Genomic DNA, 23,560 nt, shown 5'->3' with positions numbered 1-23,560 from the left:
CACTAGCATATTAGATATGTTTGGACCGCACATCATAGTACTGCACTTAGATAAAGTTCATACTAAATTACCACTACAAGTTTCCACCATCAGAATACCACACAAAGTTCACCAAAAGGACTGAGCCTTCCTACATCATACGACAACGAGGGTCTAGGGCAACTACATGTCAGGGTTTCTCAGGACCTTGTGGAGGGAAGAATGCTGAGCCCTGATCTTGTAGTCATGACTGCTGATGGATGTAGCCCTACAATGTTCCATCAGATGCTCCAACAACCCAAACCTGGGCTTGGGCCTGCTGCAGTAGGGGCACCGGTACTTGTCAGACCTCCAGTTGTAGTACCTAGCAGCTCTTTGGGCCCTGATCTTCAGCACCTCCTTCTCTTCAAAGGACTCGACGTTCCCCTCGACCACATCATCTCCAGATTGATACTGCACACATTAATGACTGACATTAATACATTATGCATTCAAATACTATAAACATCTAACACTAAGTCAATGCACAAATAACATTTCAGCTAGGCCTTACCTCGTACGGCTTATCCTCATCACTGTCATAAGGGTAGTAGCCAGATGAGTCCCACTTCCTCTTCTTGCCAACAAGATCCTCCTTCTGCTATATTGTCAACCAAGCAAGTCATTTACAAGGAATTGAATTGCAGTTGAAATAATGTCATTACAAACAAGTTGATTTTGCATAATGATGGAAAGCTCCTAACTATATTTCATACACTATATATGAAGCTATATACATACTAAACAATTGGCTTATGAAAATACAAGTTCATTCATATGGACATACAATTTCAGATTTTTCTTTTGAACATGCATATGAAGGTATAAATGAATATCATTCCTCTCTAATTAACCCATGATATAGCAGTTTTTGACAGACAATGCAAATAGGACCTTTATATATAACTTCACAAACATGTCAGGTTTTCATTTCATTTGTAAATCTTAATAAATATTTAGTTCAGAGCAGTTCTCAATGATTACTCATAAGTCAGAATAAGTGAAATGGTGAAGCCTAACTCCTACATCTAATTAAAATACCCTAACTCCAGCATCTAATTAAAAAACACTAACTCCTAGATCCACTGGAACATTGAATCACAAAATTTACTTACATATATCATTGGATATAAATGAATCCACTACAAATAACACTAACTCATACATCTAATTAAAATATCATAACTCTTACTTCTACTGCATCATTTAGTCACACCATTTAATTACATTTATCTCTACCTATATATGAATCCAATACAGAAGAAACCTAACTAAACATCTAATTAAGAAACACTAACTAGTACATCTACTACACATTCAATCACAGAATCTATATAACTGTCTATAAATGAATAATACAATAAACCTTAACTAATCAACTAATTTAAAAACCATAACCACTACATCTACTGGATGATTCAATCATAGGTCCAACATATAACTGGCTATAAATGAATCCAATACAAGAAAACCCTAACTAAACATCTAATTAAAAAAACCCTAACTACTACATCTACTGGATGATTCATATGACATTCATGCATGGAGTTATGCAACAACAATTTAATATGAGTTGGTCATCTGGCATAGTTGCATGTCTAGCAAACCTACTTATGGTTCACTTTATAAGTACAGGAATCCTACAGATCAAAAATAAACCTACCTACAATTTGAGTTTATGGATAATGAAGTGAAGCTCCTAACTATTTTGAAATTGTGCACTAGTTAAACATACTGTGTTCATTTCAACAATTAATTGATAGACTTCAAATGAACAAAGTAGGATTTTAACCTCATTTGTACAATATCAACTTTAATAGATACACGGGGTGGCGGCTCAGCCCCTGCCGTGGCCCACTGAGGGAATATGCAAAACAAATCTAGCAACATATACAGCACATAACAAAATCTGAGCACATGAGGCAATCTAGATTCCAATATAAAAAACCATATGATCTCTAGCATTCAACCACGAATCAACTACAAAAAACCCTAACTCTCAAATGGGGTTCCCCATTCAATCAAAAAAACCCTAACAAGCAGAAGGGGGTGCCGCATTCAATCACAAATCTACAATAAAAAAACCCAATCTACTAAATCTTCTGCTTATCAACTACAACTATGAGAGGAGGGGAACGAGAAGCATTACCACATCCACCACCTGCTTGTCGCTCGCCTCCGCACCTGCATCCAGTGCGCCGCCAGACGCCGTCACCACCAGGTCCGGCACGACGGAGTCGGTCGGGGATATACCCCATGGTGTAAACCGGCCGGAAGTTAACCCGGCCAGGACTTGGCGGTTTATCTGAAGACCCCGCTGACACTTGGCGAGTCACCAGCGACCCGCCCTAACCTGGCGGTTTACAAGCAACCCACCTGGCCATTATGACTCATTGGTGATCCGGCGTGCGGGACAGACAGATGACAAGGCCCAAGACCCAGAAGGCCGGTTCACGTTTAATGGTGGGCCGGTTTAAGAGGAAGGCAAGAGGAATATTATCTTACAAGGAGTTAAGACCTGGACTTGTATCCGGTTTGTATTAGAGATAGACTAGTCCTAATCCTAATAGGACTCTACATGTAACCCGCCCCTCCAACATATATAAGGAGGGGCAGGGCTCCCCAAAAGGGACAAGATTCACAAGTTCCACAAGTTGGACAAGTTAGGTTTAGACAATAGCTCTCGAAATAGAGCACTCTTGTAACCATGATCATCATCATCAATATCAATGAAGCAGGATGTAGGCTTTTACCTCCACCGTGAGGGGCCGAACCTGGGTAAAACATCGCGTCTCTCGTCCCGCTCAACCCCTCTCAAGTTACCACATAGATGCGTTGGCCTCGCGACTAAGTCCTGACACTAAGGACATCTGCCGTGACAATTCCACGACAGAGTCCGAGCCCACCGTGGGGCCTGCGCACGGTGGTGTTGAGTTCTTGGAGGGATCTTCCTCAGGGATCAAGAAGCTCGCGACTGACCGGCTGAAGAAGAACCGGCACAAAAATATCTATGTTCCTCGGTCCAGATCGAAAAAAGTTTCAACGGCAGCGTGCATGGCAAACAAGGGTTGATCTATGCTCCGCTATGGCTGTTACCTGGATCCGTCTGCGCAAGGTGACAAGCAGTCGGAAAAGCAGATACGAGATTGAAATTGAGAGGATTAGGGTTGCGGGTTGTGCGGCACTGCGTCTGGCGATCCGTCGAAATTCGATTTCTGCTGCTGTTGCCGCACACCACCAAGCCAGACAGGAGTTCACGTTCGTGTCATCGAAGAGTGCAGCGCTACTGTTACACGTATGAGCGTATCCGGCTCATGAGATGTCACATCCCGATGAGTTAGGGTTGCAGCTGACCCGACCAAGATCAACAGAAAATTTTATTAGGCGCCGTCACAAAAATCAGCTAAATCTGTGCCCGAGTTGGATTGACACAAGGGTCGCCCTGAAGCCAATCTGTAAACTAGTTTGCTAGGGCCTCTTTGATTCTCAGGATTCTCAAAACGCATGAATAGGAAAAATGTAGGAATACAGTGTCATGTCCTCTTGTATCCTATGGGATTTGGAGAAGTGTTTGATAGCACAAAAAAAGCAAAGGAATTCTACAAAGAAGTTTGAGTGGATGAAAAGTTTCCTCCAAAATGTAGTATAAATGAATCCTATGGAAATAATCCTAAGGATTTCAATCCTACAAATCAAACGACCATCACAGGAAAAAATCCTAAGGATCCAAATCCTGTAAAAATCCTATGCATTTCCTTTGTATCAAAGGAGCCCTAAAGCCTGCAGCTACTATTGATGAGTAGTAGTGCTACTACTAGTGTTACACGCGCATATACGGCCAGCAAAAAACCTGATAAAATAATGGATTGGTCAACGACCAGGACAAGGACAGGGACGGGGAGATGGATTCGGACACTGCTGCCTCGCCGCCTCCGAGCCGGCCGCCGTGAGCTGCCACTTCCGCGGGCTGGGAAAAGCTGCTCCCGCCTCTACGGCCAGGGGCCTTATCTTCAAGCCGGAGGCGCCAAGATGCCGCGAGATGCCCTCACCGGCCTCGCCAGGTCTGCCTCATACCTGCCTCAAACCGGCGTTACAAACCTCGACTCACCAGAACTGCTTCCGCGGCCACGAGCTGCCCGCTCCGGTGCATCCTTGTCACTGCTGCAATCGGTCCGTCGTGGCGCGTCCTTGTACCTGCCAACGTTAAGGGCCTCGCCGTTGCCGTGGCTCGTCGCCTGTGGTAAAAGTCGCCAAGTTTATAGTCCCGCGCGTGGAGCAGACCGCGGCCTCGCCTGCTGAAGCATTTGCAGTTTAATAAAAAATAAAGGAGGACCACGACCCGGATGGGCATGGGTTATCCACGGCCACCACAATTGGGTCAAACCCGCCTGGGTTGACCCGACTGCTCCCCCGCTGCGGCGACTCCGTCGTGGCCGACGCGTCACTCCATCACCTCGCCCCTATACCATGACCCGCTACTGCTGCCTGCATCCCGGCGGATATACACACAAGTCATCTTTTGCCCAAGACAAACAGGACAATGGTTCACTGTTTATGGAGACATGACGAGATCATCTCTCATTCAAACATCAGGTGATATTCATCCAGTCTGTCTTAACAGTACATATTAATTTGTGAGAACAATTATTTTGTCCCGTAATATTTTTACGCAGGATAGTCATTCAAGACAAAGGTGTTGTATAGCTGATATGGAGTACGCACCAATATAAACTTTGCACTGGCGTTCGTCCATGCCATGCTGCTCGACGGATACACGTGCGAATCGCCGCCCCCACTGTTCGGATTACATCCGTCCGCGCATGCGGCCGACTTGTTGTCCGCGCCGGCTTACAAACGTCACGGCCGGGTCACCAGTCCGTACCGGTTTACCACACTGCGGCCGGTTCACCCGTGACTGATTTCAATTTCACCTAGTGATTATCAACTTCATGGCGGGTTACTTCCGGTCTAAACGAATCAGGTGCTATCCATCTAAAGTATATTTTATTAGCACATTTTTTTTCAAAGAACAATTACTTTGATCTGTGTATTTTTATATACAGGACAGTCATTCACTACAAATATGGTTTATACCATGGGTATGGAGCACGGGCTGACAATATTTCGCCCGGCGATAGTCCGTAACATATTACCCGATGAGTGGACGCGCACAAGCTGTCGTCCGTACGGCCCGGTCTACATCAACTAGCTGGGACTGCGCCTGTGATTGATCCGCGCGTCCGCACCGGTTTACAACACCACGGGCGACTCGCCCGTCCGCTCTCGCGGCCGGTTCACGCGTCTGCGCCGGCTTACAACGAGGAGGATAACTTGCTTCTCCGCACTAGCATACAGCACCGTGGCTGACTCATCTATGTTGCCTCTGATGCTGCGGTCATTTTTACCGTCCGTCTCTCGCGGCCTGGTCTACATCAACACACTGGGCCGCACCTGTCTGCATGAGCTGTTTATTGGGTATGAGCAAGTCACAGCTTGGGTAGCCCAGTTTTTCTTTCAAATTGGAGGCAAATTATCGTAAACTGCCGTTTGCACTGGATGGCTCAATGGGCAGGCGCACAAGTCGCCGCCACTACAGTTTTGGTTAAACTTCAAATCGCTAGTTGGAAGGAACCATTGGCCGAGTTGCTGACATGGCTCGTATGGGATCATTTATAACCCACCGCAGTCACCTCAACCTTCTATGGATTCACATCGTGCTATCAATGCCAATGATATACAAGTTATGCTGGTTTATATCACGGTCAAATATGGAGAGTCTCAAGTCAACTCCTCGAGTCACCTTTGAAACTCGGGGGCTACGATGACATGACTCAGCGAATCTTGCCGGTTTTAGCAAATTTAAGAACCCCAGGACGATGGAGGGAAGGATAACCCGGTCCCGGAGGCTACTGTTATATTGATGAAAGTTTAAAGGCCGTCAGAAAATTTCCGGTTTAGAAAGTATATGACAGTTATAAAATCCATGCTCGATGAAGAAGTTCCAGGTTATCAGAAATGACTCCGGTTTAGAATCCGGCTCAAGAGACATCTTTCTCCCACAAAACTCTGAAGCGCTCAAATCCGGTTTAATAATGTTCGGTTCAAAAAGGAATTAACTTCTCGCAAGTTCGAGTTTAAAGGCCGTCAGAAAATTTCCGGCTAAAAATGAAGATTCCGGTTTAAAATCCAGTTCAAGGGAAAGATGTCTCCCACAAAGCTTTGAAGCTCTCAATATCCGGTTCAAAATCCCGGTTCAAGAAGGATTTATCTCTTGCAAAAAATTAAAAATTGCCAAAGAGGACCTGCTGCCACGATGCGCGGTTCAAACATGGGTATCCCGCCTTACTGGCCTGACATATTATTGATCACTTGGGGGCTTGGTCGTATCCGAACCATAGCAACACCTTTTGATAGGCGTAAAGCCACAGCATCACTTGGGGACTTGTGGTCACGTCTGAACCATAGTCACGCCTCTTGATGGGCGAGAGCCACCAGATCACTTGGGGACTTGGTCACGTCTGAACCAGTCATGCCTCTTGATCGGCCTAAGGCCATAGAATCACTTGGGGGCTTGGTCGAACCCGAACAATTGCCATGCCACTTGATCGGCATAAATGCCACGGTTTCATTTGGGGACCTGGCTGACTTGAACCATAGCTACACCTATCGGGAACTTGGTCGTGTCCGACCATGGTAATGCCATCTGATCAGCTCAAATAAGCCTCTTTTTGCAAACGGTTTTATCATTGCCTTTGCTTCACAATTTTCTTTGATAGATATTTCTTTCTTTTTGTTGCATTTTTAAACCGACAAATTCTTAAACCGGTTTGACAGTCAAATTACAAATTGACGGAACACGGTCAAATCTTAATCTGGAGACTATCTGCCCGGTTTGATTTTCTGTTACCATCCTATTATGGAGTAAACCGGTGTTTATCAACCCGGCTCGGCTTTCAACTACAAGGTGTCAGTACACGATCAAGTTATAATCCGGAGACTATCAACCCGGTCTGGTTTGACTACGAGTCGCCAGTATTATATATGGTTAAATCGGTGTTTATCACAACCCGGTACGGTTTTATCATAAACCGGCACAATATGGAAGGAGTTATCAGTACTCAAGATTGGGGTTATCACCTTTACTACAAAAAGTTGGTAAAACCAACAATGTGATTCAATATCACAGGTATGATCTATTTCATATTTGATTATTCTTAAGGGCAGCCTTGGTTATAAACCCGGGTTATATGTTGGGCATTATGAGCCGTCCAGCGGTAAACCACCAGGACACTTTAAACTTGTTGTATGCAGAAACAGGTTTGTTAAACCGGCCTGGCTTTAAGACAATAAGTCGCCATTATATGATGATAAATTATCCGATGTTTATTAAACCGGCCTGGTTTTTGACTATAAGTCGCCGGTATATATTTGGATTGCGTCATTGGAATCATGCGCTCATAAATCATTGGATTATATTATTCAAATCTTCAAATAGCCAACATGGCTGGATTTTATTATGGTTATCAGTAACCAGTATTATGATTAAGGTTTTCAAAGTCGCTTTAGCGCAATGGCTATTATATTATCAATGAATATGATTTATTCTACAATTGAAGGAATAGTCCCGAGTCGCTGCAGGCTTACGACTCGACACTTGGGGGCTACATTATTCACGTTGAGATTTCATCAAATATGCAAGTCTCATGTCGCTGCAAGCATGCACCATGACACTTGGGGGCTAATGCAAAGTCATTTTTTGCTCACTTTATTGAAGACCCGACTCATCACATTGTAATGAGCCGGCCCTTGGGGGCTACCAATTGCTCCTGTCAACAATTCAAGGTACACAAGTTTTTATCCATTATATTGAAGGGTCCACTCCTCAGTTGGTAAAGCACAAAGCTCTTAACCTTGTGGACGTGGGTTGAAGCCCCATGATGGGAGTTACATCATATGATGTTATTTTTAATGAAGTATATATAAAGTCCCAGCTCAATATTATCTTACTGAACCGGCCCTTGGGGGCTACACTGATTGAAGTTTTTATAAACAATTACAAGTCCCAGGTTGCTGCAAGCATGACAACCCGGCACTTGGGGCTACATATATGGAGTATTCAGTTTATATAATTGAGATGAACAAACCGGATTTCTTCAAGGTTGAAACACTTATTGGAGCAAGTCTTAAGTTAACATTATGTTCTCCTCTTAAGACTTGGGGGCTACAGGTATTATGCATATAAAGGAGGAACATCTTCATTTTATCAGTTTTGAGCAAATTAGGAAGATCAATTACATGACCCGGTGTCGACAACAATTATGACCCGGCACCATCAATATTTATAAACCGGCTATTTTGGTAATATTAAACCGGCAAGTTTTACATCTTCAAACCGCCTGAATATCAGATAAGTATTTTCAGACCCATATTTCTTAAACCGGCGCTTTGGGAGCTGAGTCAAAGGAGTTATTCTTCACAATATTTCTCGGTGACAAACCAATGTCGGCAAATTGATTATGAAGCTGGTCTATTGACCCGGATTTCTCAGAAGGAGGAAATAACAAGGACTTAAGGATGATCAGGTACCGGTTTATAAAAATTCTTAACCCGGAGCATAACCTGTCAAATTTGTTCTTGTGTTTATTTTGCAGTATAAGTTTACCATGAATAAATCCAAGCTAAACTTGGGGGCTAATGTCGGGGATATACCCCACGGTGTAAACCGGCCGGAAGTTAACCCGACCAGGACTTGGCGGTTTATCTGAAGACCCCACTGACACTTGGCGAGTCACTGGCGACCCGCCCTGACCTGGCGGTTTACAAGCAACCCACCTGGCCATTATGACTCATTGGTGATCCGGCGTGCGGGACAGACAGATGACAAGGCCCAAGACCCAGAAGGCCGGTTCATGTTTAATGGTGGGCTGGTTTAAGAGGAAGGCAGGAGGAATATTATCTTACAAGGAGTTAAGACCTGGACTTGTATCCGGTTTGTATTAGAGATAGACTAGTCCTAATCCTAATAGGACTCTACATGTAACCCGCCCCTCCAACATATATAAGGAGGGGCAGGGCTCCCCAAAAGGGACAAGATTCACAAGTTCCACAAGTTGGACAAGTTAGGTTTAGACAATAGCTCTCGAAATAGAGCACTCTTGTAACCGTGATCATCATCATCAATATCAATGAAGCAGGATGTAGGCTTTTACCTCCACCGTGAGGGGCCGAACCTGGGTAAAACATCACGTCTCTCGTCCCGCTCAACCCCTCTCAAGCTACCACATAGATGCATTGGCCTCGCGACTAAGTCCTGACACTAAGGACATCTGCCGTGACAATTCCACGACAGAGTCCGAGCCCACCACCCCCTGCTCCACCAGATCCACCGCCGCAGCGACCGATCCAGCGACTGCGGGTGCAGCATCTCCCGCACTGCCGACGGCGGCCACTTCTTGGACGGCATCTGCTGTGGTGTTCGCGGCCTCGACCGCAACTCCGTGCGCAGCGGCGGCAGCGCCAGCACCTTGAGTCATCGAAGCCTAAGAGAACCCACTGGAGAGAGGGAGGCGGTGGGGTTGAGCGAGTAGGTGCGGTGGCGGGGCGATGGAGACGAGGGGGAGACGATGCGGCAAGGAGAGAGGGAGTGAGCCGATTTGGGGGGAAATGGTGGGGGCGATGCGGCCGGTGGTGGTTCCCCTCCCTCTTTATAGGATGTGACGTTTTTGGAAGTTTTCGTGCGCCGCGTGGCCGTGTGGCTAGCCCACGACTACCGCACGTGACGAGGGAAAACGATACGCCCACGCCCACGACCGCCGCATGTGACAAGGGAAAATGATACGCCCACGTACAATACATGTATACCCTTAGTGTACAAAAGTAATTGGGCCGATGCGGGCTTGTACAGGGCTGTACCCGCGCTCTCCGCGGGCATAAAAAGACAATTGTGCCCCTCTTCATGAATCGTTTTTGACAGATCTCAGCCGTCTTTGTGTTTCTCCCCCTCGCGTTCAGCCCAGGGGGGAGCACCGGAGCAGAAACAACGTGCGAGTACTAAGGACGTTCTTGTGTCAAAACCTCCTTTGATCCCTATGGCAGGTCAGGCCAGGTGTAGAGCTGAATTCAAGTAATGGAACGGTCCGCCCCATCCCGGTGTCATCTTGGTGCAAAGTAGCTTAACGCGTTTCTCGGTGCATCAGATCGGTTGGTGAGTGATGGTGATGCTGAGGAAAGACTATCGGTTACTTATGTTTTTATGATGATGATCTCCGCTTGGATGGAGCACTTGTACCGGAAGTGTGACTTGGGTGTGCGTGATTTATGGTTCCATTCAGCATTTGAACTGCATGCCGAGCTATGATTGCTTGATGCATTATTTACTTCAGTGCATTTGATCTGCGTTGCATCCGACCTGTGATGTGTATTCCCGTCAACCCCTGCCTGCGTGGCACCTATTCTAGTTTGTACTACTGCGTTGTCAACCCTGCCGGCATGGCACCCTACCCAACTTCTCTGTGTCAGCTACAGCACCTCATCGCAGGGGTGATCCCAGGCCACGGTAAGAAGTGCGGCAGACTAGTTTTTTTTTTAGCCCTCAAAGTTTATTGCTCATAGCAAGAGTTACATGATGTAGTACAAAGGGCAACAAGAATGAGGGTGGATCACCATCCCAAATTAAATCTAACTTAAGATCATAAGAATTTTTTGCCAATTGATGGGCAACATTATTCGCTTCTCGTGGGCAGTGTGTAAATGAAATTGCTTCAATCAATGATACCTTTGCAAAACACTCCGCTAACGTTGCAGTATAGGGGGCTGGAGATGTCAGCTTCACCATTACGTGCGTTGATCAATTCCAAAGAATCAGATTCGATAGTGACTTGCGTGCACCCTAAACTCTCGACCATCCCAATCCCTTTCAACATTGCAATGGCCTCCGCCGAGGCAGCATCAAGAACAGTTCTTAGGTAGCTCACAGTACCAGCCACAGCTTCCCCTCGGTGGTTGCGAAGTACAGCACCGACAACCCCCGTTCCATTCTCATGAAGGGAAGCATCCATGTTTAGTTTATAGCAGCCAACTCTTAGTTTAGACCATAATAATTCTTGTGGTTTGCTAGTGGGTACAGCAGCCCCATAATTCGAAGTCAGCGCCTGAATTGCAAAAGCAGTACGCGGAGATTAAATGAAACTAGCCTAATGGCCACTGGAAGGTACGCGCTTTCCGTGAGCCGGTTCTCACATGACCCAGTCGACATTAAAACCCAGATAAGTTTAGGTCTTATTTAAAGATAGACTTATCAGGAGTGCGCGGGGTCGGAGTAGCATCGTGCATACAGGCCGATTTATCCAAGTTTCAAGGAAGGCGGCTTATGAGCCTGGAACTATCCTGACTATCTGTAAGCCGTGCTCTCACATGACAAACCATCGTTTTAACCTTAACAAGCTCAGGATCTTTGGTGAATACACCGTAAAAGATTGATTGTTAAGAGTTCAGCGGGTCAATCAGGATTACCTAATGAAGAAGCAGCTGGTATACAAGTAGAATGACCCGGAAAGGTTATGTCCTCTTTGGTGAATACACCTATGTTTGAACAAGATAACCTGGTCAAGAGGGTAGTAATGATATGTTCTCTTTGGTGAATACACTTATGTTTGAATAGGAAGCCCCCAAGTGACATATTTATGAGTTGTGCTCGTCGGGGACTTATGTTTGAGCTGTATTGTGCATCCAACTCTCTTTGGTCCCTATAATTTTTCTGAGAATTCGAACTTGTGAGAGATAAATTCTTCTTGAGCAGGAATTTTAAACCGGATATTGAGAGCTTCAAAGCTTTGTGGGAGACAGATTTTACTTGAGCCGGATTTTGAACCGGAATCTTTCCTTATAAAGCGGAACTCTTTCTTTGAGCCGGAACCTTCAGATTACTCGGCACTGTTTAAGCCGGAAATTGTCTTGATAGCCCTTTGAATTTTCACCAATATAGCAGTAGCCTCCAGGACCGGGTTATTTTCCCTCTAGTGACCCGGGATCATGAATTGGCCTAGTCATGCCATTGTAGCCCCCGAGTCTTAAGACTACTCGAGGAGTGGGCTTGAGACTCTCCATACTTGACCGTGATATAAGCTGGCATGAGTCATTCAACAGATTAGTGATACAATAGTCCCCTTTGCAGTAGACAATCTATCCTGCATTAGAGAATTTGCAAGCCATAGTAATTGATTTTTTAAAGAAAGCGGTATGAAATATAAAAACATACTGGATGGATGTCACCTAATATGTTAAACCGGAAATTATCCACCGCGGAGTTGATGATCACCACGGTGAAGCTGAAATCAACCACGGCCAAGTCGATCGCGGGAGCAGACAGATAAGCCGGTCGCGGCGTTGTAAGCCAGCGCGGACGGGCGAGTCAATCACAGGCGCGGTAAGCCGCGCAGACGAGCGAGTCAACCACGTTATGTTGATGTAAATTGGGCCATAAAAACGGCGATTTGCACATATATTCATCGAGCATCATGGCATGGTCAGATGCTAGCACATGACAATCGTGGCGCGAGCTGTACATCCATGACACGACCATCGCTCTTGCAATGAACAATTGTCCTGCATAAACAATATTACAGACCAAGGCAAAGATAAACTGTTTTTTGACAAAAGCAATGTGTGCTAATAAAACAAACTTAGATGGATATCACCTGATGCATTGACAACAGATGATCTTTGCGCAGACTAGATTTAACTGGGATATATGGAGGCTCAACAGCAGCATCAACGCGCATATTGTCGGTAACATTAGATGACCATGTATGCTGAACTTTGCACAGAAGAGGGGTCGAGAACAAGAAATGACCATGAGCAAGTATTAGGTATTTCTGCAACCAGTACGAGTAGCCCAGACTCCACCGCATGGCCTTTTCCCCAAATCAACCTCCTCACACCCATAGTACAGGAACACGGAGGGCCCGCTCGAGGCGGAAGCGACTGAGGAAGGCTGCAGTGGTGATGTAATGAGGGTGGCCCGAAACGGCGGCTTGCTGAAGAATTATCAGGGCCGGCGGGACAGCTATGGCGGCTCTCAACACGAGACGGCGGTCGGCGACCCAAGACAGCCGGAGGCGCGGCGACTTGATGGCAACTGACAGACTCAGAGGCCGGCGGGTTAGGTGAAGTGAGACCGGGTGAGGGCGAGGTGGAAGCGGTGGATTACGGTCAGCGACGGAGGCGGCCGCTGGCTCACGGTCGGCCGAGGCGACTTATAAGCAGGGCCAGGGCGGCTTGCAGCGAAAGTGACTCGGGCAGAGGGGCTCCTGACGGCTCAGCGGCGCCGGATGTGAACAAACTGCAGGACCATCAGGTTGGAGTTGTTCTATCGCGGACAGGGTGTCAATGGCAGTAGACCAGAAATAGGATGGATGGCGACTGTAGCGATGATCAGATCATATGAACCATGGACGCTACATCTGGAGGAAAAATTTCGTGTTTTGACCCTTTTCCGAAACATATTCGAGATCTGACCCTAAGTTGAAAAAAACTCGAGATCTGACCCTTTTGCTACCGCCAGAGTCCATGGCGGTAGGGTCTAACGGCCTACCGCCAGGGACTTTGGCGGTAGCAAACATCTCTACCGCCAAACTGGTTGGCGGTAGCCTGCACAACCCTACCGCCAAGGTGCTTGGCGGTAGGCACGAGCACGCACTGTGTTCAATACTTAGGTGGGTTTTGGCGGTAGGGCATGCAACCCTACCGCCAGGGTCCTTGGCGGTAGGCTGTTATACCCTACCGCCATGGTCCCTGGCGGTAGCAAAAGGGTCATATCTCAAAAAAATTCCAAACTAGGGTCGGATCTCAAATAGGTTTGGAAAAAGAGTCAAAACACAAAATTTAGCCACGTCTGGATGCACTTGTAGTAACTGGAGTAGCGCATTTAACCATGCCTGGAGCTTTGCACATAGCAGCAGCACTGATGGTAGTAGTTGTAACACCAGTAATTTTGCTGGGGCAATCTAACCGCATTAATCTCTCACACAAATCTGACAGCATCAATATTTCCACATCGGACCGCATACATCGGTATGTATTATTTCCAATAAGTCATCATTAGCTCGCTCCATTGTTCCAGAGAACATAGTTTTAGTCATCTTGCCCATGAGGCATGGTTCGCAAGTATCAAATGATTCATGATCAAGTGATTCCAAAAGTCCATCTGCATGGAGTCTCTTCATGCGCTTTACACCAATATGACCTAAACAATAGTGCCACAAATATGTTGCACTATCATTATCAACTTCGCATCTTTTGGCATCAATATTATGAATATGTGTATCACTACGATCAAGATTCAATAAACCATTTACATTGGGTGTATGACCATAGAAGGTTTTATTCATGTAAATAGAACAACAATTATTCTCTGACTTAAATGAATAACCGTATCGCAATAAACGTGATCCAATCATATTCATGCTTAAAGCAAACACCAAATAACATGTATTTAGGTCCAATACTAATCCCGAAGGTAGAGAGAGTGTGCGATGGTGATCTTATCAACCTTTGAATCACTTCCAACACACATCGTCACCTCGCCCTTAACTAGTCTCTGTTCATTTTGCAACTCCTGTTTTGAGTTATCTTAGCCACTGAACCGGTATCAAATACCCTGGGATTACTATGAACACTAGTAAAGTACACATCAATAACATGTATATCAAATATACCTTTGTTCACTTTGCCATCCTTCTTATCCGCCAAGTATTTGGGGTAGTTCCGCTTCCAGTGATCATTCCCTTTGGAGTAGAAGCACTTAGTTTCAGGCTTAGGTATAGCTTTGGGCTTCTTCACGGGAGTGGCAACTTGCTTGTCATTCTTCTTGAAGTTCCCTTTCTTTTCATTTGCCCTTTTTATTGAAACTAGTGGTCTTGTTAACCATCAACACTTTATGCTCTTTATTGATTTCTACCTTCGCCGATTTCAGCATTGCGAAGAGCTTGGGAATTTTTTCCGTTATCCCTTGCACATTATTGTTCATCACGAAGTTCTAGTAACTTGGTGATAGTGACTAGAGAACTCTATCAATCACTATCTTATCTGGAAGATTAACTCCCACTTGATTCAAGCGATTGTAGTACCCAGACATTCTGAGCACGTGCTCACTAGCAGAGCTATTCTCCTCCATCTTGTAGGCAAAGTACTTGTCGGAGGTCTCATACCTCTTAACACGGGCATGAGTCTGAAATATCATTTTTAGCTCTTGGAACATCTCATATGCTCCATGTTGTTCAAAACATTTTTGAAGTCCCGGTTTTAAGCCATAAAGCATGGCACACTGAACTATCGAGTAGTCATCATACCGAGCTTGTCAAACGTTTATAACGTCTACATTTGCTCCTGCAATAGGTCTGTCCCCTAGCAGTGCATCAAGGACATAATTCTTCTGTGCGGCAATGAGGATAATCCTTAGATCACGGACCTGGTCCACATCACTGCTACTATCATCTTTCAACTTAGTTTTTCTCTAGGAACATATCAAAATTAAAATAGGGGAGCTATACGCGAGCTATTGATCTACAACATAGATATGCAAATACTATCAGGACTAAGTTCATGATAAATTAAGTTCAACTGATCAAATTACTTAAGAACTCCCAGTTAGATAGACATCCCTCAAGTCATATAAATGATACGTGATCCAAATCAACTAAACCATGTCCGATCCTCACGTGAGATGGAGTAGTCATCAATGGTGAACATCTCTGTGTTGATCATATCTATTATATGATTCATGTTCGACCTTTCGGTCTCCGAGGACATGTATGTACATGCCAGGCTCGTCAAGTTTAACCTGAGTATTCCACATGTGCAAAACTGTCTTGCACCCGTTGTATGTCAACGTAGAGTCTATCACACCCGATCATGGTGTATCAAGACGACGAACTATCGCAACGATGCATACTCAGGGAGAACACTTATACCTTGAAATTTTAGTTTAAGGGATCATCTTATAATGCTACCGCCATACTAAGCAAAGTAAGATGCATAAAAGATAAACATCACATGCAATCAAAATATGTGACATGATATGGCCAACATCATCTTGTGCTTTTGATCTCCATCTCCAAAGCATCGTCATAATCTCCATCGTCACCGGCTCGACACCTTGATCTCCATCGTAGCGTCGTGGTCGACTCGCCAACTACTGCTTCTACAACTATCGCTAACGCATAGTGATAAAGTAAAGCAATTGCATGGCGTTTGCATTTCATACAATAAAGAGACAACCATAAGGCTCCTGCCGGTTGCTAGTAACTTTTATAGAACATGGTCATCTCATACAATAATGTATATCACATCATGTCTTGACCATATCACATCACAACATGCCCTGCAAAAACAAGTTAGACGTCCTTTACTTTGTTGTTGCAAGTTTTACGTGGCTGCTAGGGGCTTCTAGCAAGAACCGTTCTTACCTACGCATCAAAACCACAACGGCGATTTATCAAGTTTGCTGTTTTAACCTTCAACAAGGACCGACTGTAGTCAAATTCGATTCAACTAAAGTTGGAGAAACAGACACCCGCCAGCCACCTTTATGCAAAACTAGTTGCATGTCTATCGGTGGAACCGGTCTCATGAACGTGGTCATGTAAGGTTGGTCCGGGCCGCTTCATCCAACAATACCGCTGAATCAAAATAAGACATTGGTGGTAAGCAGTATGATGATAACCGCCCACAACTCTTTGTGTTCTACTCGTGCATATCATCTACGCATAGACCTGGCTCGGATGCCACCGTTGGGAAACGTAGCATGCAATTTCAAAAAAAATCCTATGCTCACGCAAGATCTATCTAGGATATGCATAGCAACGAGAGGGGCAGAGTGTGTCTACGTACCCTCGTAGACCAAAAGCGGAAGTGATTTAAAACGCGGTTGATGTAGTCGAACTTCTTGTTCTGACCGATCAAGCACCGAACACACAGCACCTCCGAGTTCTGCACACGTTCAGCTCGATGACGTCCCTCGAACTCTTGATACAGCAAAGTGTCGAGGAAGTAGATGAGTTCCGTCAGCACGACGGTGTGGTGACGGTGATGGTGATGTGATCCACGCAGGGCTCCGCCTAAGAACTACGAGAATATGACCGAGGGTGTAATCAGTGGAGGGAGGCGCCGCACACGGCTAACAGATGTTGGTGTGTCTTCTAGGCTCCTCCCCTCCCTCATATATATAGGTGGGAGGGAGAGGGGGCAGCCAAGGGGGTGCCCCAAGTAGGAGGAATCCTACATGGGGGCCTTGTCCAATTTGTCCCCCCCCTTACCATGTTTTCCGGAGGGGAAAGGAAGGAGGAGGGAGGAGGGAAAGAAGGGGGAGGCCGAATCCCTCCCATCCCTTCTCTCTTCTCCTCTTTTCTTCCCCTCAGTTGCGGCCCATATGGGCGCGCACCAGCCCCTTGTGGGCTGGTCTGTCCCTCTGATGGCCCATAAGGCCCATATCTTTGCCAGGGGTGCCCGGAACCCCTTCCGGTAACCTGATATGTACCTGATACCCTCCAGAAACTTCGGTGTCCGAATACTATCGTCCTATATATCGATCTTTACCTATCGGCCATTTTGAGACTCCTCGCCATGTCTGTGATCTCGTCCGGGACTCTGAACAACATTCGGTCACCAAATCACATAACTCATATAATATAAACTCGTCATCGAAAGTTAAGCGTGCAGACCCTACGGGTTCGAGAACTATATATGTAGACATGACTGAGACACCTCTCCGGTCAATAACCAATAGAGGAACCTATATGCTCATATTGGCTCCTACATATTCTACGAAGATCTTTATTGGTCAAACTGTTATGACAACATACGTGCTACCTCTTGAGCACTGCGTTGGTTTTCCCTTGAAGAGTAAAGGGTGATGCAGCAAAGTAGCATAATTATTTCCCTCGGTTTTTGAGAACCAAGGTATCAATCCAGTAGGAGGCCACACGCTAGTCTCTCGTACCTACACAAACAAATAAGAACCTCGCAACCAATGCGATAAAGGGGTTGTCAATCCCTTCACGGTCACTTGCGAGAGTGAGATCTGATAGAGATAATAATGATAAGATAAATATTTTTGGTATTTTTATGATATAGATTGAAAGTAAAGATTGCAAAGTAAATTAGAATGGAAACTTATATGATGGAAAATAGACCCGGGGGCCATAGGTTTCACTAGTGTCTTCTCTCAAGATAACATAAGTATTACGGTGGGTGAACGGATTACTGTCGAGCAATTGATAGAAAAGTGACTAGTTATGAGAATATCTAGGCATGATCATGTATATAGGCATCACGTCTGTGACAAGTAGACCGACTCCTGCCTACATCTACTACTATTACTCCACACATCGACCGCTATCCAGCATGCATCTAGAGTATTAAGTTCATAAGAACAGAGTAACGCCTTAGGTAAGATGACATGATGTAGAGGGATAAACTCAAGCAATATGATATAAAAACCCATCTTTTTATCCTCAATGGCAACAATACAATACATGTCGTTTCCCTTTCTGTCATTGGGATCGAGCACCGCAAGATTGAACCCAAAGCTAAGCACTTCTCCCATTGCAAGAAAGATCAATCTAGTAGGCCAAACCAAACTGATAATTCGAAGAGACTTGCAAAGATAACCAATCATGCATAAAAGATTTCAGAGAAGAATCAAATATTGTTCATAGATAGACTTGATCATAAACCCACAATTCATCGGATCCCGACAAACAAACCGCAAAAAGAGTTACATCGAATAGATCTCCAAGAAGATCGAGGAGAACTTTGTATTGAAATCCAAAGAGAGAGAAGAAGCCATCTAGATAATAACTATGGACCCGAAGGTCTAAAGTAAACTACTCACACATCATCGGAGGGGCCATGGAGTTGATGTAGAGGCCCTCCGTGATCAATTCCCCCTCCGACGGAGCTCCGGAAAAGGCCCCAAGATGGGATCTCTTAGGTACAGAAGGTTGCGGCGGTGGAAATAGGGTTTCTTGGTGCTCCTGGATGTTTTCAGGGGTATGTGAACATATGTAGGAGGAAGAAGTAGGTCGGTTGAGCCACGAGGGGCCCACGAAGGGGGAGGGCACGCCCAGGGGTGGTAGGCGCACCCCTTCCTCGTGGACTCCTCGTTCGTTTCTTGACGTCCACTCCAAGTCCTCTGGATCACGTTTGTTCCAAAAATCACACCCCCGAAGGTTTCATTCCGTTTGGACTCCGTTTGATATTCCTTTTTTGCAGAACACTAAAATAGGCAAAAAAAACAACAATTTGCATTGGGCCTTGGGTTAATAGGTTAGTCCCAAAAATAATATAAAAGTGTAAAATAAAGCCCATTAACATCCAAAACAGATAATAGTATAGCATGGAACAATCAAAAATTATAGATACGTTGGAGACGTATCAAGCATCCCCAAGCTTAATTCATGCTCGTCCTCGAGTAGGTAAATGATAAAAAAACAGAATTTTTGATGTGGAATGCTTTCTAGCATGTTCTTCAATGTATTTTTCTCTATTGTGGCATGAATGTTTAGATCCGAAAGATTCAAGATAAAAGTTTATTGTTGACATAAAAATAGTAATACTCCAAGTATGCTAATCAAGCAATTATGTCTTATCAAAATACCATAGCCAAAGAAAACGTATCCCTACAAAGTCATATAGTTTGGCCATGCTTCATTTTCGTCACACAAAATGCTCCCATCATGCACAACCCCGATGACAAGCCAAGTAATTGTTTCATACTTAGCCTTTTCAAACTCTTTCAACTTTTACGCAATATATGAGCGCGAGCCATGGACATAGCACTATGGGTGGAATAGAATATGATGATTGAGGTTGTGTGAGAAGACAAAAAGGGAGAAAATCTCACATTGACGCGGCTAATCAATGGGCTATGGAGATGCCCACCAATTGATGTCAATGCAAGGAGTAGGGATTGCCATGCAACGGATGGACTAGAGCTATAAATATATGAAAGCTCATCAAAGAAACTAAGTGGGTGTGCATCCAACTTGCTTGCTCACGAAGACCTAGGGCATTTGAGGAAGCCCATCATTGGAATATACAAGCCAAGTTCTATAATGAAAAATTCCCACTAGTATATAAAAGTGACAAAATAAGAGACTCTCTATCATGAAGATCATGGTGCTACTTTGAAGCACAAGTGTGGAAAAAGGATAGTAACATTGTCCCTTCTCTCTTTTTCTCTCATTTTTTTGTTTGGGCCTTTTTTATGGCCTCTTTTTTTCGTCCGGAGTCTCATCCCGACTTGTGGGGGAATCATAGTCTCCATCATCCTTTCCTCACATGGGACAATGCTCTAATGATGATCATCACACTTTTATTTACTTACAACTCAAGAATTACAACTCGATACTTAGAACAAAATATGACTCTATGTGAATGCCTCCGGCGGTGTACCGGGATTGCGATGAATCAAGAGTGACATGTATGAAAATTTAAGCATGGTGGCTTTTCCACAAATACGATGTCAACTACATGATCATGCAAAGCAATATGACAATGATGATGCGTGTCATAATAAATGGAATGGTGGAAAGTTGCATGGAAATATATCTCGGAATGGCTATGAAAATGCCATAATAGGTAGGTGTGGTGGCTGTTTTGAGGAAGATATAAGGAGGCTTATGTGTGATAGAGCGTATCGTATCACGGGGTTTGGATGCACCGGCAAATTTTGCACCAACTCTCAAGGTGAGAAAGGGCAATGCACGGTACCGAAGAGGCTAGCAATGATGGCAGGGTGAGAGTGCGTATAATCCATGGACTCAACATTAGTCATAAATAACTCACATACTTATTGCAAAAATCTACAGGTCATCAAAACCAAGCACTACGCGCATGCTCCTAGGGGGATAGATTGGTAGGAAAAGACCATCGCTCGTCCCCGACCGCCACTCATAAGGAAAGCAATCAAAGAACACCCCATGCTTCAAACTTGTCACACAATGTTTAACATACGTGCATGCTACGGGACTTGCTAAGTTCAACACAAGTATTCATAAATTTCACAATTACTCAACTAGCACACCTCTAATATTACCACCCTTATATCTCAAAACAATCTATCAAGCATCCAACTTCTCTTAGCATTTAAAATTTATAACCAAAGTGAATTACCATGCTGTTCTAAAGGACTCTCAAAATGATATAAGTGAAGCATGATAGATCAATTATTTCTATAAAATAGAACCACCGCTGTGCTCTAAAATATATAGGCGAAGCACTAGAGCAAAAATTATCCAACTCAGAAGATATAAGTGAAGCACATAGAGTATTCTAATAAATTCCAATTCATGTGTGTCTCTCCCAAAAGGTGTGTACAGAAAGTATGATTGTGGTAACCTAAAAAGCAAAGACTCAAATCATACAAGATGCTCCAAGCAAAACACATATCATGTGGCGAATAAAAATATAGCTCCAAGTAAAGTTACCGATGGACGAAGACGAAAGAGGGTATGCCTTCCGGGGCATCCCCAAGCTTAGGCTTTTGGTTGTCCTTTGATTTTACCTTGGGGTGCCTTGGGCATCCCCAAGCTTAGGATCTTGCCACTCCTTGTTCCAGAATCCATCAAATCTTCACCCAAAACTTGAAAACTTCACGACACAAAACTTAAAAGAAAATCTCGTGAGCTCCGTTAGTAAAAGAAAACAAACCACCACTTCAGGGTACTGTAATGAACTCATTCTTTATTTATATTCGTGTTTAACATACTGTATTCCAACTTTTATATGGTTCATAAACTCTATTACTAGCCATAGATTCATCAAAATAAGCAAACAAGACACGAAAAACAGAGTCTATCAAAAACAGAATAGTCTGTAGTAATCTGTAGGTTTCGAATACTTCTGGAACCCCAAAAATTCTAAAATAAATTTCTGGACGTGAGTAATTTATCTATTAATCATCTGCAAAAATAGTTAACTAAATAACACTCTCCAGTAAAAAATGGCAGCAAATCTCGTGAGCGCTAAAGTTCTTGTTCTTTACAGCAAGATCGCAAAGACTTTCCCCAAGTCTTCCCAAAGGTTCTACTTGGCACAAACACTAACTAAAAGCATAAAACCACATCTAAACAGAGGCTATATGAATTATTTATTACTAAACGGAATCAAAAAGCAAGAAACAAAAATAAAATTGGGTTGCCTCCCAACAAGCGCTATCGTTTAACGCCCCTAGCTAGGCATAAAAGCAAGGATATATCTAGGTATTATCATCTTTGGTATGCAATCCATAAGTGGCTCTCATAATATATTCATAAGGTAATTTAATTTTATTTATAGTAAAGTGTTCCATGCTCTTCCTTAACGGAAATTGGAATCTAATATTCCCTTCCTTCATATCAATAATCGCACCAATCGTTCTAAGGAAAGGTCTACCAAGAATAATAGGACATGTAGGATTGCAATCTATATCAAGGACAATGAAATCTATGGGCACATAATTCCTATTTGCAACAATAATAACATCATTAATTCTTCCCATAGGTTTCTTAATGGTGTAATCCGCAAGATGCAAGTTTAAAGAACAATCATCAAATTCATGGAAACCTAGCAAATCACACAAAGTTTTAGGAATCGTGGAAACACTAGCACCCAAATCACATAAAGCAAAGCATTCATGATCTTTAATCTTAATTTTAATACTAGGTTCCCACTCATCATGAAGTTTTCTAGGGATAGAAACTTCCAATTCAAGCTTTTCTTCATAAGATTGCATTAAATCATCAACAATATGTTTAGTAAAAGCTTTATTTTGACTATAAGCATGCAGAGAATTTAGCACGGATTGCAACAAGGAAATACAATCTATTAAAGAACAATTATCATAATTAAATTCCTTTAAATCCAAGATAGTGGGTTCATTGCTAATTAAAGTTTTGACCTCTCCAATCCCACTTTTATCAATTTTTGCATCAAGATCTAAAAACTCTGAATCATTGGGACGCCTTCTAACTAAAGTTGACTCATCTCCAGTCCCATCATTATCAAGATTCATATTACAAAACAAAGATTTAATAGGAGACTCATCAATCACTTTTAGATCTTCATCTTTATTATCATCAAATTCTTCCGGTTTGGCGGCCATCTTATTAACTAAGGTGGCCTGCTTATCCGAAATTTGGGCTATTAAGTTCTCAAGATGAGCGAACTAAGATTTCAGACCATAAAATTCTTTAGACATATCATCGAGCTCTTTATTCATGTATCCCATAAAACTTTTTTGTTCTTTAAGCTCGTTTCTAAAGAAATTATTATGCTCAAACTGCAAGGACATAAAACTTCTAACGTTGTTTTCAATTTCTTCCAACCTTTTAAGGTGAGGATCAAAACCTTTAGGTAAAACCATCGCGGCAAACAATCCAACACACAAGCAAACAAGAGACAAGCAAACTAGAAAAGAGAAGGGGAACGGAAAAAGAGGGTGAATAAAACGGCAAGGGTGAAGTGGGGGAGATGAAAACGAGAGGCAAATGGCAAATAATGTAAT

General features: G+C 43.9%; 1 protein-coding gene across 1 annotated transcript; it reads right to left on the bottom strand.

Annotated features, from left to right (window-relative positions):
* Positions 1–162: 162 nt before the first annotated feature.
* Positions 163–9,551, bottom strand: LOC147976034 (uncharacterized). Its single transcript, XM_087520694.1, has 4 exons — positions 9,358–9,551; positions 2,168–2,258; positions 533–619; positions 163–432 (listed from the first exon to the last, which is right to left on the bottom strand). Exons 1-4 carry the CDS (start codon positions 9,549–9,551, stop codon positions 163–165), a joined length of 642 nt encoding a protein of 213 aa, XP_087376820.1.
* Between the last annotated feature and the right edge of the window lie 14,009 nt (positions 9,552–23,560).

The sequence above is a fragment of the Triticum urartu genome, chromosome 4A (assembly GCF_056163025.1).
Source record: "Triticum urartu cultivar PI428250 chromosome 4A, HENAU_Tu73, whole genome shotgun sequence".
Classification (NCBI taxonomy): domain Eukaryota; kingdom Viridiplantae; phylum Streptophyta; class Magnoliopsida; order Poales; family Poaceae; genus Triticum; species Triticum urartu.
Note: the sequence above shows the minus strand (reverse complement) of the source record. Positions and strands in the feature narration are given on the sequence as shown.